This window comes from Myripristis murdjan, chromosome 22 (genome assembly GCF_902150065.1).
Source record: "Myripristis murdjan chromosome 22, fMyrMur1.1, whole genome shotgun sequence".
Classification (NCBI taxonomy): Eukaryota; Metazoa; Chordata; class Actinopteri; order Holocentriformes; family Holocentridae; genus Myripristis; species Myripristis murdjan.
In genome coordinates this window covers 30009617-30029140 of record NC_044001.1, presented here as the reverse complement: position 1 = coordinate 30029140, position 19524 = coordinate 30009617, and the positions used below count along the sequence as shown (strand labels likewise).

Below are 19524 nucleotides of genomic sequence, written 5' to 3'. Positions count from 1 at the left end.
TGGAAATCGTAAGCCAAATCAAAGCAATTATGACCCGAGCGTGTCTACTTTGGAGTTTACCAAGCGAACCCCAAGTTCATTACGCAAATTAACTTCCTAATTAGCTTTTGGCTTCATATGCACTTTCATCCTGTTTTTCAGGGTGCTTTTAAGTAATGGCCGGCACACAAGAGCACAAACAAAGCTGTGGGTAAATACAACAGGGGCAGAGAATGGGCCGCTTACAAATCAGACCTAATCAAAGTCCCAGCATGAATCGAGGGACACTTAGAATGTGATGGCTGGAATACAGTGGCAAATCTCAATGTCTCCATGAGGTTTTCCCCGGCATAAAAGCTGAATTTAATTGACTTTGGTATCCAATATTCTAGAGAGTGCAGTGAAGCGTCATGCAAGTAGTTAGCCAAAAAATCAATTTCACACCATAACCATCTAGTGGAATCATATTTACTATATAATAATGTACAGAATTTGCATGTGCAACCAACAAGAAATGAAATCTACCTGCATAGGAAAAGTATAATTCTTTCTCTTTTTTTGGACTTCAGTTTTACTTGCTGGTCAGGGGGTTGTTCTTAAACAGGTACTCAGCCTGAAACGAGACAAACCAAAACAAATAATCAGACACTCATGAGTTTCAACATTGTTCCATTCTAAATCCACTGAGAAGCAAAGATGCAGCCAGACGAGTGTGACTAGGACATAAACATTCCTACTTTAATGGCGTAAAAGTAAGTTTGATACCAGGAAGTCCACCGGGTCCTGTGGCTGGGCTTTGCAGCATTCGATAAGGCCTTGGGTGAGGGTGGGCATGATATTGTCCATCAGATATCTCCTCATAGGGAGTGACTGGGCTTCCAAGAGGTCATTCTCCTGCTGCCTCACCTCCTCCAAATGTTTACTCTGGAAGATACGCAGAGCATCAGTCTCCAGACTTAACAAACCTATCAAGCAAGGTAATCTAACTCTATTCCTGTTTGAGAATAATCTCACCACTGCTACATCTTATCTTGTGTTTACATCCTGTCAGCTTGTTAGCTCTTTGAAACCTGGGCAAATTTACATGATTTCTTTCAAAAGCATTGGAAAAAAAGAATTAAATTCTTTGAAGTGTAAGCAAAGTCACTTGATCTCTTTCAAAAAGAAGGTGAAGTGAAAATTCGAAAGAAATGACCTGAAAATTAGGAGGAACTTGAGTTACAAGAAAATTTACAGAAAATGAAAAAAAAAAAAAAAAAAATGAAAAATGAAAAATTACAAAAAATTACCTGAAAATCAGTAAAACAGTATCAGAAACAATTGTGAATAAAATGACAAGACATACTTTGTTTAATAAGTAATATATTCAACAATCAATTAAAAGAAAATTACCATAAAATTAACACAAATTCCTCCCAAAATGAAAAAGAATACAGAAGCCTGGTTGTGTGGTTGTTTTAGTGAAGCCCAGCTAATTCTCCAGTGGATCTTTCCTGCGATGCCAGATGTGGCTGATGAGAGCCAGCAGAGCCTCTGTAGCCCCTCACCATCCACAGCACCTACCCACTCCTCCCAGCGCTCAGCCCTCAGCCTGGCCTCCTCCTCCTCCCTCTGCTCCTCCTCGGCCCTTTCTTGGACCTGACGCTTGATCTTCTCATCAGCCCTCCTCCTCTCCTCCTCCGTCACCTCCTGGCTGCTGGGGCCATAGTTTCTGGGCCGGCCGACAACACGACTGATCTTCTGCATCAGCAACAGGTACTCAGGGTCATCACTGTTGCTGATCTCTGTGGAGGATGACAGTGCTGTTTTACAACAATGCTACACCGAAGCAGCCAGACCAAACCCTCCTAACCTACAACCGCACTTCTGCATCCACACAGACAACGAGAGAACAGGGAATTACAAAAAAGTCCATATTCCAAGTTTATTAAATAGTTCATACAGTCAGGAGTGTGGCTCCGTGCCCAAATTATGTTGGCACAAAAATGCGGTAAGCCTCCTAATAAGTACAGTTAAGTTGGAATTCCTTCACCATAACAGAGGAGTTATATCAAATATATCGGTAGCACCTTTTACGCTGAGGGGCAGCATGGCTCAGGAGGCCGAGGCGAGGAAGCGTTTGTCTAGTAATGAAAGGTGTGTGATTTGATCTTGGCCTGGCAAACACCAGACTCCCAACACTATCTCTGTGGAGTCTGGCAAGGCTCATCTGTTTGTGGGAGAAATGTATGGGTTTTCCTAATTCCTTCACAATAATTTATGACATTTGGAGGTTTGTATATTAAATTATTTTATAATTCTTGGCATAATTTCAATAAGAAATTATGAATGGTTAAGTGGTTAGTCAACCATGATGACCTCCTGCAAATGGCCAGAGTTGTAGTAATTCCCCTCCTCTTGATACTTTTATTACTGAACATAGAGAACAGATCAGCCAAAGAAACTGACCTGGCAGCTGCTAATCAGCTATTTTTTTATGGCTCAGCTGATCACTATAATGATTGTAGTTGTAAATTTATCAGGCATAGTGTTAACAGTGTTAGCTTTTTTTGGCAAAATAGTGATTTCAAGTTTTAAAAGCCAGTTTAAGTCACTGTGAAAGGGATGATTCTGTGAAAAATCCATGGAAAAACCCATTTTCAACATGGAGAGGATATGTTGAATCGGGAATTCCATATCTCAGCAAAGGTTTGGATATCACCAGTGTTAAACTAACAAATCACAATCACAATCATCGCTGGCAAGTTCTGCGGCAATGCATGTTCTTTGGATTGGCAGGTGACAGACACTGCAAATTTAAGAGCAAACCAAAAGAAATGTTCAGATTCTGGGTGAATGTCAGATGAACAGAGCCTGTCCAGACTAGTCACAACAGCAACAAAACACTGAACCCCTATCAGCTCCTGATGAGCAGCTTGGTGCCTTGTGACTAGGTCAATGTGAGGGCTGTGAGAAGTCAGTACACTAGAAAGCGCTATATACACTATATTACCAAAAGTATTCGCTCACCTGCCTTTACTCATACTATGAACTGAAGTGCCATCCCATTCCTAACCCATAGAGTTCAATATGATGTCGGTCCACCTTTTGCAGCTATTACAGCTTCAACTCTTCTGGGAAGACTGTCCACAAGGTTGAGGAGAGTGTTTATAGGAATTTTTGACCATTCTTCCAAAAGCGCATTGGTGAGGTCACACACTGATGTTGGTCGAGAAGGCCTGGCTCTCAGTCTCCGCTCTAATTCATCCCAAAGGTGTTCTATCGGGTTCAGGTCAGGACTCTGTGCAGGCCAGTCAAGTTCATCCACACCAGACTCTGTCATCCATGTCTTTATGGACCTTGCTTTGTGCACTGGTGCACAGTCATGTTGGAAGAGGAAGGGGCCCGCTCCAAACTGTTCCCACAAGGTTGGGAGCATGGAATTGTCCAAAATGTTTTGGTATCCTGAAGCATTCAAAGTTCCTTTCACTGGAACTAAGGGGCCAAGCCCAGCTCCTGAAAAACAACCCCACACCATAATTCCTCCTCCACCAAATTTCACAGTCGGCACAATGCAGTCTGAAATGTACCGTTCTCCTGGCAACCTCCAAACCCAGACTCGTCCATCAGATTGCCAGATGGAAAAGCGTGATTCATCACTCCAGAGAACGTGTCTCCACTGCTCTAGAGGCCAGTGGCGGCGTGCTTTACACCATTGCATCCGACGCTTTGCATTGCACTTGGTGATGTGTGGCTTGGCTGCAGCTGCTCGGCCATGGAAACCCATTCCATGAAGCTCTCTGCGTACTGTACTTGGGCTAATCTGAAGGTCACATGAAGTTTGTAGCTCTGTAGCAATTGACTGTGCAGAAAGTCGGCGACCTCTTTGCACTATGCGCTTCAGCATCCGCTGACCCCTCTCCGTCACTTTACGTGGCCTACCACTTCGTGGCTGAGTTGCTGTTGTTCCCAAACGCTTCCATTTTGTTATAATAGAGCTGACAGTTGACTGTGGAATATTTAGGAGCGAGGAAATTTCACGACTGGATTTGTTGCCTAGGTGGCATCCTATGACAGTTCCACGCTGGAATTCACTGAGCTCCTGAGAGCGGCCCATTCTTTCACAAATGTCTTGTTTCACAGTCTCCATGCCTGAGTGCTTGATTTTATACACCTGTGGCCAGGCCAAGTGATTAGGACACCTGATTCTGATCATTTGAATGGGTGAGCGAATACTTTTGGTAATATAGTGTATGTGGTCCATTTACTACAGTAAATTTGAGCAAAAATTGTATTAAGTGCTTGATCAAATGTGTATCACACTGATGTCTTCATTAAAGCACAGACAATAATTATGGGGTTTCCTAAATCAAAAGAAATAAATTAGGAGAGAATAATTATAAAGACGAGGGAAAACAGCACTAACATTTCAACATCTCTGGTGTGATCCTTTAATATGAAATCTGGACAATGGCACCTGGCAGCGTGCACCAATTTGAGTCTGGAGAGCAGTGAACACTAATGAACTGCCTCCCAAATTCGCCTTTCATCACCAAAACTTATTCCATTGCAAGTCCAGTCTCTCTGAGCTTCAATACACTGCAGCTTTTAAAGTCGTTGTGGGCGATGTTGAGCATGTATGTCCCTCAACAAAACTCTCCCCTCCCGCCCAGTTGACTTTTGTCATCATTCATGGATTACCCATGTGCTGAGGCATGATGTCCAGCTCATCAAAGTAGTTGAGAATGGTTTCATCCTCCACGTTGTTCTCTCTGTAGCTGGCCAGTCGCTGAAGGAAGTGCTCCTGGCGGTAAGAGCTGTTCTCTACCAGCCTCTCTGGCAGGTTGAGCACCCGATCTTTCAGGAAAGCATCTGAGGCATCCAGACAGAATACAAATTCTGCAGCACAAACAGAGAAAACAGTAAAAATGACTGAAACCCTGGGCCAAGTGTGTCTACCACAATACATCTTTATTTTAGCTTTGAAAAGGATGATCAAATATTTTGTGAAGACAGATGATTTGTGCTGGGAAGACTAACAGTGGTTAAGTGGCTTGAGTTTGAATTTCTGTCATCATAAAAAACATCTTTGCTCTTGCCTAAAAGCTTAAGTCCATCATTCATTTGACAATGTACACTGATTTCTTGAAGCATTTGATTTGTACATGGGTGAAAAATGACATATACTCAGAGAGAAAATAACTAAACAAATTTGCTTCCCCAATTCAACTGTTTCAAGATTTACAGGAAAAGGTAACCATAGCAACTAAAAAGAGTCTTTTTGGTTTTAGTTTTTACAGGTATTAACTGTTAAATTAATGGGTCTTGATAGCTTGAAAATATGTAGCATACAGTACAGGCCAAAAGTTTGGACACACCTTCTCATTCAATGCGTTTTCTTTATTTTCATGACTATTTACATTGTAGATTCTCACTGAAGGCATCAAAACTATGAATGAACACGTGGAGTTATGTACTTAACAAAAAAAGGTGAAATAACTGAAAACATGGTTTATATTCTAGTTTATTCTAGTTATATTCTAGCTTTGCACACTCTTGGCATTCTCTCGATGAGCTTCAAGAGGTAGTCACCTGAAATGGTTTTCACTTCACAGGTGTGCCTTATCAGGGTTAATTAGTGGAATTTCTTGCTTTATCAATGGGGTTGGGACCATCAGTTGTCTTGTGCAGAAGTCAGGTTACTACACAGCCGACAGCCCTATTGGACAACTGTTAAAATTCATATTATGGCAAGAACCAATCAGCTAACTATAGAAAAACGAGTGGCCATCATTACTTTAAGAAATGAAGGTCAGTCAGTCCGGAAAATTGCAAAAACTTTAAATGTGTCCCCAAGTGGAGTCGCAAAAACCATTAAGCGCTACAACGAAACTGGCACACGAGGACCGACCCAGGAAAGGAAGACCAAGAGTCACCTCTGCTTCTGAGGACAAGTTCATCCGAGTCACCAGCCTCAGAAATGGCAAGTTAACAGCAGCTCAGATCAGAGACCAGATAAATGCCACACAGAGTTCTAGCAGCAGACCCATCTCTAGAACAACTGTTAAGAGGAGACTGCGCCAATCAGGCCTTCATGGTCAAATAGCTGCTAGGAAACCACTGCTGAGGAGAGGCAACAAGCAGAAGAGATTTGTTTGGGCCAAGAAACACAAGGAATGGACATTAGACCAGTGGAAATCTGTGCTTTGGTCTGATGAGTCCAAATTTGAGATCTTTGGTTCCAACCGCCGTGTCTTTGTGAGACGCAGAAAAGGTGAACGGATGGATTCCACATGCCTGGTTCCCACTGTGAAGCATGGAGGAGGAGGTGTGATGGTGTGGGGGTGTTTTGCTGGTGACACTGTTGGGGATTTATTCAAAATTGAAGGCACACTGAACCAGCATGGCTACCACAGCATTCTGCAGCGACATGCCATCCCATCCGGTTTGCGTTTAGTTGGACGATCATTTATTTTTCAACAGGACAATGACCCCAAACACACCTCCAGACTGTGTAAGGGCTATTTGACCAAGAAGGAGAGTGATGGAGTGCTGCGGCAGATGACCTGGCCTCCACAGTCACCGGACCTGAACCCAATCCAGATGGTTTGGGGTGAGCTGGACCGCAGAGTGAAGGCAAAGGGGCCAACAAGTGCTAAACACCTCTGGGAACGCCTTCAAGACTGTTGGAAAACCATTTCAGGTGACTACCTCTTGAAGCTCATCGAGAGAATGCCAAGAGTGTGCAAAGCAGTAATCAGAGCAAAGGGTGGCTATTTTGAAGAAACTAGAATATAAAACATGTTTTCAGTTATTTCACATTTTTTTGTTAAGTACATAACTCCACGTGTTCATTCATAGTTTTGATTCCTTCAGTTAGAATCTACAATGTAAATAGTCATGAAAATAAAGAAAACGCATTGAATGAGAAGGTGTGTCCAAACTTTTGGCCTGTACTGTATATTAGTTAACACACTTGATCAGTCCTTGATCAAACGCTATGTGCATCTGTTGAAAGAACATGTGTTGGTGAAAGAAATGTCTTCAATCCAACCAATTCAAAACACAAACAAAGCCCACAATGGGGTGTTTCATTGGAAATACAGCCCCAGAGACTGGCACTGTACTTCCAGTGTATTTCCTATGTGACATTGAACTGTAAATCGAATGTTCAGTGATTGCTTCTCATAGGCAGAGTTTCTCTCTTTTCATTTGAACAATTAATATTGCCAAGTGATCAGAAGTTATGGCCTTAATTAACTAGCAGCATTACCAAATTTACACGTGAAGCAAAGATCTTAGCTCTTGTTGTTGGCATTCAGCCACTTAAAACTCATTTGAAGTGGAACACTTTTTTGCTTTTAGCTGAGATATTTTTAACTTCTACAGTTAAATGCTCTTAAGGCTACAAACATGCTTATCTCTCTGCAGTGTTGGAAACATGCAACAGTTGGTGCAAATAACAAGGAGATGTGAGTGTTAAGCGAGGTTCTGGGTGGACACACCTGGGGTTATTTCCTTGTTGTATGGGGGAATCTTGGATCTTGTGTCCTCTGTTTCATCCTCTTCAGCTAAAAACAGTGACATAAAGGATAGTGTTAAAGGTACAATATGTGGAAATTTGAGTGTTCAAATGTGGAAATGACCACAACACAGCACCAGAGGATTCACGAGTGTTTTTGATCAATAGTATCAATAGAATATTGTGTTAGCAGGCTTGCAAACACACATTTTAAAACTCATTCAGTCAGTTTGAGTAACGCTATCACAGCAAAATAACCACATCCATGGAATCAATGATTAGCTTTTACATTTGTTTTGCAGGTAAATAACAGCCTCTAACTATGATAAATGAAATACGAAATAAGCTTGTATTTGAGTTCACAAACAGACATGGACAGCAATAGCCACTAGGTGGTACTAAAATTATCTAAAATTACATAGAGTGCCTTTAAACATGAGCATATTTGAACTTAAGGAGCAGTTTGTAAATGATTTCAGTTTTACTTACTGTATGCCCCAAAATAATTAAAGTACAATGACTGCATAAGGAAGAAGATAATTCAACCAGTTGTGCATGCTGAATGTATCTGCGTATTCCAAAGTTGGTTTCAATTCAAATTCATTTCAGCCAGCTGAGGAAGGATCTACAATCTTTTAATAAAATAATAAGGGTAAAAAGTTCAAAAACATTTGCCACAAAGACACAAAGAACAGCGTCACACTTCATATTAAATCACTGGGAGATTTGTGTCAGTGTCTCACCATAGAAGAGCTCCTTAGCTTGCTCATAGGTCTCAGGGAAGGCATCCAGAACAAAACCCTGGTTTCTGCATGGTTTAGACTTGAGCTTTTCCTTCATCACCTGAATCACAAGATGGTCCTCCAAATGCCCTGATGGAGAATCACACATTTGATGCATTATTTGATCACTGATTGATTGATTAGACCCACTCATGCCATTTGCTCCGTTTCAATACTTTATGTCAAATATTTAACATCATCTCCAACACTTTCCTCAATTGCAGAGCACTAGTCACCCTACACAGATGTGAGGTCTTGCTGCCCTCTTGTGCTCATCAGCTTCTACATCGAAGTTTATTGTACATTCAAGTACGCTAGAAATAACAAAATGTATCCTGAAACATCAGTGGCTTTTTGGATGCTTATTTTTGAAACCACATGACACAGATCTTCTTTGTGCTGCCACAACAAAATGAAGACAGTAATATTTTAATCAGTTTTGTAATCAGTCTGCTGGCTTAAAGTTGTTATGCATGGCATCTGAAACAAAGAACCAAAATGCCACATCCTGGCATCTTGGAGGATAGATCAAATTTAACTTTCCCTTTTCTCATATGTACAGTACAGGCCAAAAGTTTGGACACACCTTCTCATTCAATGCGTTTTCTTTATTTTCATGACTATTTACATTGTAGATTCTCACTGAAGGAATCAAAACTATGAATGAACACATGTGGAGTTATGTACTTAACAAAAAAAGGTGAAATAACTGAAAACAGCTCATCGAGAGAATGCCAAGAGTGTGCAAAGCAGTAATCAGAGCAAAGGGTGGCTATTTTGAAGAAACTAGAACATAAAACATGTTTTCAGTTATTTCACCTTTTTTTGTTAAGTACATAACTCCATGTGTTCATTCATAGTTTTGATTCCTTCAGTTAGCATCTACAATGTAAATAGTCATGAAAATAAAGAAAACGCATTGAATGAGAAGGTGTGTCCAAACTTTTGGCCTGTACTGTATTTACCACTTTATTGGGTCATTCAAGTCTAGGCTACCTGTTGTGATAACATTCACAACAACATTTGAAGGCAACATCTGTTTGCTTCTGTTGTGACGGCTGGCTCTTTGCAGAAGAAAGACAGAGAAATCTAGGAAATAATGAGGTAACAATAAGGCTTTTGGAGCCATGGTGCATTATTTTGGCCTCAGAAGACTTGGATTATGCAGTTTGGAATCACTTTGTGGACATGTTCCTACTTTTTAGGAACTCTAAAGAAACAGTTTCCATTCAACACAGAGTGCAGCTCTGTAGCGGTATACTTAGATACAAACTTACCCAGTGTTTCAAGTGACAAGAGAGTGAGCAGATAAAGACAAAATTTGAGTTTTGGGTTAAACTATTGCTTTAAGTCTGGACAAGGCTACGGTGCTTTTGGGTGAATTAATACTTTAAGGGAATTCGAAAAATATAATATTTCACAATTTGAGTGCACTATGGCAGTTAATTTTCAGAATCTTAGCTGGGGGGAAGTCCACCTCAATGGCAGGAGGCTAACAGTTAGCATTTGGAGCATCCAGCCAGTATCCAGCACTCAGTAACAATGAGAGGAAGATAGCACCACTGCTGTCCTACAGAACTGACTGACAACATGTTGCAGAGTTTTTACCTCCATTCTGCTCCATACTAGCCTTTAGGGTGTCCAGGAACTCCTTTGATTCTGCAGAGTCCACATTCTCTGTATCTGGATCATCCATCTTCACATCAGCTTCCTAGTGATAATAATTGAAATGTAAAAGTAACGTAGGATAATGTCGGCATTAATATTTGTTTGTGTATGTATGTGTATATGCATGCATATGTATATGTGTGCACAGCAACTGACCAGTTGGGCGATGGTTTCAGAGATCGTGTCCTGTAGTCTGATGTGATGGAGTTTATAGTGTTTACAGATCTGCTCAGCCACTGTGCTCTTCCCCACTGCAGGAGGACCGAGGACACACAGACGGATGGGCTGGAGAAAACACACTGATCAATGAATAACGTACTATCTGTTGCAATTTCTTTTTCAGTTTTACGAGAACCATCTTTAAGTTCAAGTTTGATTGAACCAGCCTTTTCAATTATGATGCATATAGTTTATGATCACTTTCTTAACACAGTTGTGTTCAATGGCTATCTATGCATAGGTGTAGATAGACAGTATATTTTTAAGCTAATCATGGGCAGTTCCAATGGGAAAAACCATTTGCTGGTAATAGAGAAAGGGTAAATGGCTGCCACAGCCACACACATATCTAGTCTCATATTAAAATATCAATATCAATATTTTGCCCAGACCTAATGTATATCATGATCTCATTGGGCTAAGTTCCATAAATGACATAATAGTGGAATTAAACAATTCCCCATTTTTTGAGGGATCCACTGGAACCCTCTGGGGGTCCCTGTACCCCAGGTTGAGAACTGCTGTACTATAACATCATGGGGGCTGCATCACTTCATCTGTATTACTCCTCAACAGATGACTTTCCCTAACAGGTGAATCAAGCAACACATAAGCCATAGTGTGAGCTTAGACCTCAGGTAAATTGATGGAAAGGGAAAACCATCAAAAGTTCAGAGGCATCCATTTTCTGTGACAAGATATGTAGCAATATAGCTTTTTTTTTTTTTTTTTTTTTTAGAATTTCTGACACATACCAGCAGCCCTCTGGTCTGCCGGTACTCGTCCACCACCAGCTCTATGTTCTCCACCAGACCTGCCTCACAAACCCAGGGGAAGGTGAATAGCTCTTTGAGATGGACAGACTCCATATGCAGATTGACCAATATGGAATCAATTTCTATTTGCTAAAGAGAGAAACAATGTGTTTACAGCATGTTAAAGTCAAAGTTTTACTTTAGTTAATCCAACTGGAAACTGATACAAAAATAATAAAAGAGCGGTATTCAAAACCACTGCAATACTATATAATAAGATAAATTGGTATAACATACACTCAGCTCCTGTGTGAGGAATGCTTCTTCAAATGGCTTTTGCTGGATTTTCCCTGGTCCAAATACGGAAGCAACTGCCTAGCAGAGAAAAGATTTACAAATCAATCAAACTACTGCATGTAATTTTCTACCTGTAATATCTATCTATCTATCTATCTATCTATCTATCTATCTATCTATCTATATATATTGATAGATAGATAGATATAGATATAGATATACACATACAAGTAAGTATGTCCAGATTTTGAGACTAAGATATGAGACTAAGCTATGTTTTTGGTGCTTTTGTTTCAGTTAAACTGTTCTGATTAAAAAACATCCATCTTAAACAGGTCAGTGCTTAGTTCATAATTCATTGAAAAAACTGGACCTAGTTGAAACCATGGTTTCCTTCCATGTCACCTCTTTTTTCGCCTGCATTCCCACTGCTGAAGCTGTCACAATGGTTAGGAAACGACTGGTACAAGACAACACCCTGCCAGGCAGAACAAACCTCACCAAGGTCCATATCTGCGCCCTCCTGGACCTCTGCCTTACCACCACAATTTCCTGTACAATGAGGGTCTCTACAGACAGAAGCATGGATGTGCCATGGGCTCACCGGTGTCTCCAATAGTGGCGACACTCATGGATGAAGTAGAGAGGAAAGCACTCTGGACCTCTAGAGGGACAGCTCCCAGCCACTGGTTCAGATATGTGGATGACCCTGGGTCAAGATCAAGATTCAGGAAGTGGAAACCTTCACAGACCACATCAACGCCGTGGAGCAACACATCAAATTCACCTGTGAGGATGTCCGAGACAACAGCCTGGCACTCCTAGACTGTTTAGGGCACATTGAGGAGGACTGACCTCTCAGTGTGGATGTTTACAGGAAACCTACACACACAGAGCAGTACCTTCTTTTTGACTCCCGCCAATACCGGCAAGGAGAAGGAACAGGGACAGATCAGGGAAGCTCTCAGAACCTGCAGCTACCCCAACTGGGCCTTCACAAAAAACAAGAAAAAGACGACCATGGAGAAAGAAGATAACAACAACAAAAGGAAGGACATTGAAATTCCATATGTTGCAGGTGTCTCAGAAAAACTCATAGGAATTTTCAACAAACACCAGATCCCGGTACACTTCAAACCTGAAAAGACATTGAGACAGAAACTGGTACACCACAGGGACAGGATGTGCAGTCCAATGCAGCTAGGAATGCTCAGACTTATACATTGGAGAGACTAAACAACCACTATACATACGTATGGCACAACACAGAAGAGCCAACTCCTCAGGTCAAGACTCAGCAGTCCACTTACACCTCAAGGACAAGGGACAATCTTTTGAGAATGACAAAGTCCACATTTTTGCCAGAGAAGGCAGGTGGTTTGAAAGAGGGTGAAGGAAGCCATTCTTGTCAGGGTCTGGAACAAGCTTCCCTTAACAGTGGAGGGGGCTGCACCACAATCTCTCCACCACCTACAATGCTCTCCTGAGACCATTTCCTGGGAAATTCTCATCAGTTTCACACTCATGCAAACACATGACCCAGATGAGGACGGCGGGAACCACGACCCCTTATTGATCCATAATGACTCCTAACGACCTAACGACACCCACTTACACCTTTTATCAGGTGACCTGTATTACCCCTTTTCCACCAGGGCTGGTTTGGAGCCGGTGCCTGACTTAGCACCAGTTTTTTGGTTTTCCACCGCCCAAGCTGGGGCCAAACTGGTGCCAAACTGGTTCCAAACTGGTGCTAGGCAAGCACCGACTCCGAGCAGGGGCTAAACAGGAGCCAGAGAAAGAACCGATGACGCGGCCCACTGCGTTATTGGTGGGCGGGGTTCCAAAACAAAACAGGAACTGCGAACGCTATAAACATAAACAATAATCCCCGAGAAGCCGTGGGTTATACTGATTTTACAACAGCATGGAACGCGGCTCAGCAAATTACATTTAAGGATGAGAAGCACCCGTTTTATAACTAAACATAGCTGTCATTCGTTCCGATCACGAATCCGACAGGTAGCCGGCAATAATTGTGTTTTTCGCCTCTGTATTGAAATGTAGGCTTGTAAAGACACAAGCAGTATTTGCATCGCTAATAAATCCAGATCCTGCTCCACCCGGGGCCAGAAACTGTATCGGGAAAGCAGCATTATATGCTTGACTGAGACGCGGCTCACGAACATCATCCCCGACTCACTGATCAGTTTCACCGGCTTCAGGACAGCATGGGCGGACAGAGACAGAGACGCTGCAGCCACTGTATTGTATGAGTGTGCAGTTTTATGTGTGTTGAAGTGATGAAGCTGCCGTGACAATGTGTGACAATGTAATTTCCTGCAAAGGATTAATAAAGTATCATTCATTCATTCATGATGGTTATTGTGATTCTGAGCGAGCGCCTCGCGCACCCACGTCATCACGTTTTCCGATGACGTCATGACGTGGCTCTGAATTGGCTCCTCTTTGCTCTTGGCCGGTGGAAAAGCAAACTGGTTCTTCGTTGGCACCAGTTAAGCACCGGCTCTAGCACCAGCTCCGAACTAGCACCAGGTTCTGGTGGAAAAGGGGCATATGCCTCACCAAAGTGAGGAGGGTGACTAATGGGCCATTAATACTTCAATAGCCTTACAGAGGATAAATATCTGGTACTCCTCACTAACCAATTAGAACTGAAGAAGTTTCTTGGATGAGAGGCAAAACTTTAACAAGAACTTTAGCAAGTCCAGTTGCCTAAGGAAATCTTCAACTTTACCATGACCTGGATGACTGAGAATCTCCAGTCATTCAAAAATCCCTCAAACATTATTTATTATTATTACATACACTGGCAATTATTACATTCCAAGCAGTCTAAATTTTAAATTGCAGTCTAAAAACATTATTAAATTGCATTGATTGTTTTTATTAAACTTAGAGGGGCATAGTTTTTAAATATTTTGAAAACTTATATTATCAGTTGCTAGACACACCTTCACAATGTCCATCATGGTGTTGCTGGAACTGTCCACAGCCAGCAGGTAGTAAGGCTTGGGCTTACATTCAATGATATTCTGAATAGCACTTGAAAGCAGAGAAATTACAGTGTCATCTCTGAGATGTTCTATAACAGGATTATTAACAAGTTTTCATCAGGTGGGTGGTTTTGGCTATTAGTCTTGCAGTTAGAGATTAGTATAGGGTCAACATGAGGTCAACATAGGCCACACAGACTGCTTAAAACAGAATTGAACCTAGAGAGTGTTGGGTTGCATAGTTACCTGAGTGTTATGTAAGTCCACATGGTGGTGAAATATTCTCATTAGTTGCTCTGGGTTGCTAATCCACACTACTGTATTTCTTATGCTCACTTCTATAATGCAGACAAACAAGTCCAAAAATAACACAACCACATAAACGAACGCAAATAAAGCAGATTATGTCAATAGAAAAAAAAAAAATAACAAGTCCTAGGACCCATGTTTTGAGGAAATTAAATGGCTCTTTTATTATTATTTTCTTATTTGAATTGGAAAGTAGATCCGGCAGATAGTGTCTGCAGGTATCTTCTGCATGGTAGTCTTCCTCAGGGAAGTAATTACCTGATAGTACTTTCACAAATAATTGTATTTTTTTTTTTTTTTTTTTTTTTTTTAAAGGGTACCTGGACTTATTGCTTTTTGTGTTGGCCTAATCTGCTTTGTTTGTATTTGTTTATGTGCTAAACCTGTTATTTTGGGACTTGTTTTGCTGAACTGTGGAAGTGAATGTAGCCTAGGGGAGCACAGAGCAACTAATAAGGATATTTCACCACCGTGTCGACTCATAACATCCACGGCAGCTATACAACACAACACTCAACCCAAGTTCAATTTTGTCCCTTAATGTTGCTTCAAGAGAGGCTCTGCACAACCTCCATACTCACCTCAACATGGCCTTAAGAATCTGTGACAAAAGCTGTTATATGTGTATTTTTATGTGTGTTTGTGTGACCTCAACCTGGCCAGGTCATTGATGTGAATGGTGGGGACGACATTGTTGCCCTCTCCAAAGACAGGTATTGCAAGTTCTTGTCCAAGCCATGACATCTAATAAAATAAAAGTGAATGTGATTCAGTTGCTTACACTTCTTAAGCCGAGCTCATTGAGTAAATTAATATTTTCTCATATACTGTATCAGTAGAGAGAGTCTGATCTACAGTATATATTGGGCCTGTAAAAAATGATTATTCTGTGATCTTACCTTGAAAAAGAAGTGGAAGACTTGCTCTCCCATTCCGTACTGAAGTCCCGATGCCACCACATACGTTGAGAGCAATGTCTTGTTCTAAAAGCAACAATAACTTGGCAGAGTGATACATGTCAGTGTGATGTGTGTTGTCTACAGCAGATAATGGCACAAGTAAGCAAGAATTTCAAACTAACAGTTTTCCCCATTTCAGCCACCATCTTTTCAAGGCTGAGGTGTTTTTTGAAGTTAGGATGTGTTCTTCTTCTCCAGAAGTCTTCATCAGTGAAAGGATTCTCTGGAACTTCCTGTTACAAAACACAGATGTCATAGAAAACAAAAAGCCAATGAAAAAAAAAAAAACACCCTGATAGGCAAGAAAGTGATGTGGACTGGGAGAGTTACGAATTACTCTATTCAAAATTAATCAGATTAAAAGTTTAGTCTGTAGAAAATTTTTTTACAGATTCCTATGAAATGAATTGTAATTACTTGAAATAAAGGACAATTATGGCAAATAGAAGTGCTGTCCACTTCCCCTTGCATAATCTAACTAGAGATGGTTATATTGGAGGTATTTACTCATATAAAAGTCCATGACTTTTCATATAGATTTCTTCCTGGTTTGTTAACACTGTTTTCAATTACGGTTCCCACTCCAGCTGTGAATTTAAACTGTAATTTCACCCTGATGTCCCTAGGAACTTGTGAAATTTCTTGGACATCACCTTTTTAAATTCTGTGATGCTCCAGGAATTCCATGACCAGGTGAAAAGCCTGATGTTAAAACATGTACAACATCGCTATGTGATGGGGGAAGAAGCTGGATTTATCCTACAAAAACACAAACCATAGCATCGAGGTATGTACTCACAGGGTCACTTGGCTTGCTGCATGCCCAGGTCATCATGGTGGATATGAGGATAAACATTTTTGGTCCACAAAAACTGTCCATGCTGTTATGGAGGGCTGGAAATACAGCACAAGAAGAGTCATAAGAAGCGTCATCTCTGTCCACTTAATGCCTTTTGGTCATTCATTACCAAATTATGCTTTAGAAGAACTTCGGCCAGATCACACCATTCTCTGATGCATTTTTTTTTTTTTTTTTTTAACTCCACACCAAAAGCTAAGTGACGTGTACTCACATTTGGGAATCTCACTATGAATTTTTAAAATCATGTGAAAACTCATGTGAAAACTGAATCCTATAGTTGCATTTTGGCCTGTCTTCATGGAGAGGATCCATAGTTAACAGTAATGACATCTGTGAAAAGTATTTCAAAAAAGATCCACTGGGTGGCAGTATTGGCTAATTAATAGACAGAGAAGAGGTTTATGTGGAGCTACACTGACAGTCAGCACTAATCTTGATATGAGCTGAATTAAGTGGCCATAATAGGAAAATCCTTTTGCATCACAAACCAGCTTCTGCAAAGCTTGGAGTAAAATTAATTTCACCTTAAGGTAAAAGCAATATTCAATTTGAAGAAACAAACACACAAATGTAGATGCAACTCCAGCCAGATCATAGGACCATGTTACACAAACTTCATGTGGGATCTGTTCAGCCATGTTCACACTGAATGAAATGATGAATATGCACACAAACAAAACCAGACAATTTATGTGTATTTGTCAGTAACTTTCAAAACATACTTGAAAACTAAACGAAAAAAAAAAAATCTCATCTTTGCTACAATGCATGGAAAGTACAAAAAATTGTAATGGGGCAGACATTTATTGACTCTTATTGGCTAAAATGTTAAAATTCGTCCAACTTTGCTGTATTTCCTATACACATTCATGTAAGTATTTCCACTCCATTCTAAATGAAATCATGCTTGCTTGACATACATGTTAAGCTTACTGCATGATTGTAATTTAGATATCCACGTGTGTGATGACACAGTTCTTTTATATTTGCCTTTATTTTTCCAGTTTGGCATCTAGCGCTCCATTATATGGTATCAGTACACCTGGATATGGCACACATCCCAGATTTTGATTGCCTAAAAAAAACTTGCGTCCTGACCCCAGGTGCCATTTTTGGGCCTGAATTTAAGAAATGTACATATCACCAGACAGCAAATGATAGAGGTCTGGCATGTTTTAATACAGTGGTTTTCAAAGGGGGGTCCCCAGGGATTTCCGAGGGTCCTCAGCAAAATGAAAAATTTAGTTTCACTTGAATTTAAATGAAACATTTCATAAGCATTCAAACACAAGAAATCTGACACTGATCGAGCATCACTGATCTGAGGTTAATATATCATTTTAATCATTATAAAATCAGTTTTCTTGTAACTATATATATATTACTTACTGATTTATTTATTAACTTATTTAGTTGTTTGTTTGTTTGTTTGTTTCTGCTCTGTCTGCCTACCTGAGATGACCCAAGAGGCCTCATCCACCTGATCAGCATGCTGGGTAATGTTGTAGATGATGATGTCACAGTCCATCAGCTGGTGGAGAAGCTCTTCCCTTTCCAGTTGCTGGCAAACAAACATTACATTTCATTCAATAACAAAACACTGCTGCAAATGGAATCCTGATAAAACCTTTTTATGAAATCCAATCACATCAAACCACTTTACCGGCCCCTCCGAACAGTTTTTTGCCAGTCCAGTTGACTGATAAGTTATTAACCATGGTAAACAACTTGGGCACCTGGTGGCTCACCGGATAAGAGTGCATACCATGTGCCAAGGCTGAGTCCTGATCGCAGCGGCTTGGGTTCCAATCTGAACTCAGGCCCTTTGCTGCATGTAAACCTGTCTCTCTCTACTGTAACTGTCAAATAAAGCAAAAATGCCAAAAAACAAAACAAAACAAAATAATAATGTTAAACAACTTACATGATACTCCTCCAGGACATATGGTGTTTCCTCCTCAGGTTTGTTGTTAACAGTCCCAATAATCTGAAAGGCTTGTGCTTTACTGTCTTCTGCTATTTCCTCTATCTCCGTCTCCCCATCAGAAACCACGGCTGCTCCAACCACACACTCAGACAAGAACTGTATATGGATGGGCATATCAACTACTGCAGCAGTGTGTTACCTTTCTACAAAGCAGCTTTGATCAAACAGACAAGGTTGGCTGTCCAGACTTATTAACCTTCCTGTTACCTTCAGACTTACCAACATTTTTGACCCCATTATACATGCCATGTTAAAGTTCCTCAATATCGAAAACAAATAAAACAAATTTGTGTAAAATGTTGATATTTATATTTGTTTTGTACAGCTCAAGAAGTCTGGGGTCCAACTGACCCCTGAGAAAAACTGCTGCATACAAGATGTGCCCAGGACACTGAAACAGATCAGCATGTTAATTTCATGTGTACCCAGCTGACTCCGTTAAATTAAGGAAAGTCATGAAAGATGAAGCAAAAAAAAAAAAAAAAAAAAAAAAGTTTAGAGAAATTAAACGTAGAACGGGTCAAATCGACCCCAAAGATAATAGGAAGGTTAATGAACTTGCTATCCATATTATGACTGAGTCCTCAGCTTGCTAACCACAGCGCACTAACGTCAGCTGTGTGTTAACTTGACATTTGCTAACTGGCGGCAAGCTAGCGGGTAACTCATTCATCTATTTCAAATCCATTTACCTTAGCAATATATTTAGATGCATACGAGTCTATGTTGTTGATGAAAACTCGTTTGGGTGGTTGTTTGACTCTCTCCATCCTCCTCTCCGCCATGTTGAAGTTAGCAGCTGTTGTTGTGGTGCTGTTGCCATGGAGACGCGCTCTCTCGCGCCACAGAGGCAGGAAGGACAGGAAGAGCCCACCTGTTACAGTGCAACGCACTTCTTTTATCCACTGGGCTCATTTTGACCCGTGTAATTTCAGTCTCCAGAAGTCATTAATTTTTTTGGCTCGAGTCTTTGTGTTAGGTACTTTATACCGAGATAACACTTTCAATAAAATACAACGCGTCACATTAACTATCAGTGGCTCTGGCAGCCCAAAGATAATAGGAGGGTTAACACCAGAAAAGCAGAGTCAGAAATGAACAGTGATGTGGTCAACAAACAAAAGTGAACTTCCCAAAACTGTGGCCAGATGTAGCCTATATAGCTCTATAAAAACAAAGCAAAAAAATG

General features: G+C 40.7%; 1 protein-coding gene across 1 annotated transcript; it reads right to left on the bottom strand.

Annotated features, from left to right (window-relative positions):
* Positions 1-433: 433 nt before the first annotated feature.
* ak7b (adenylate kinase 7b) lies at positions 434-19120 on the bottom strand. Its single transcript, XM_030044688.1, has 18 exons — positions 19028-19120; positions 18273-18431; positions 17801-17909; positions 16286-16380; positions 15609-15719; positions 15427-15510; positions 15183-15271; positions 14177-14267; positions 11202-11279; positions 10905-11054; positions 10087-10215; positions 9871-9973; positions 8224-8352; positions 7464-7529; positions 4660-4857; positions 1543-1763; positions 745-903; positions 434-592 (listed from the first exon to the last, which is right to left on the bottom strand). The coding sequence occupies exons 1-18, from the start codon at positions 19118-19120 to the stop codon at positions 551-553; spliced, it is 2106 nt and encodes a 701-aa protein (XP_029900548.1). The 3' UTR covers positions 434-550.
* Positions 19121-19524: the final 404 nt, after the last annotated feature.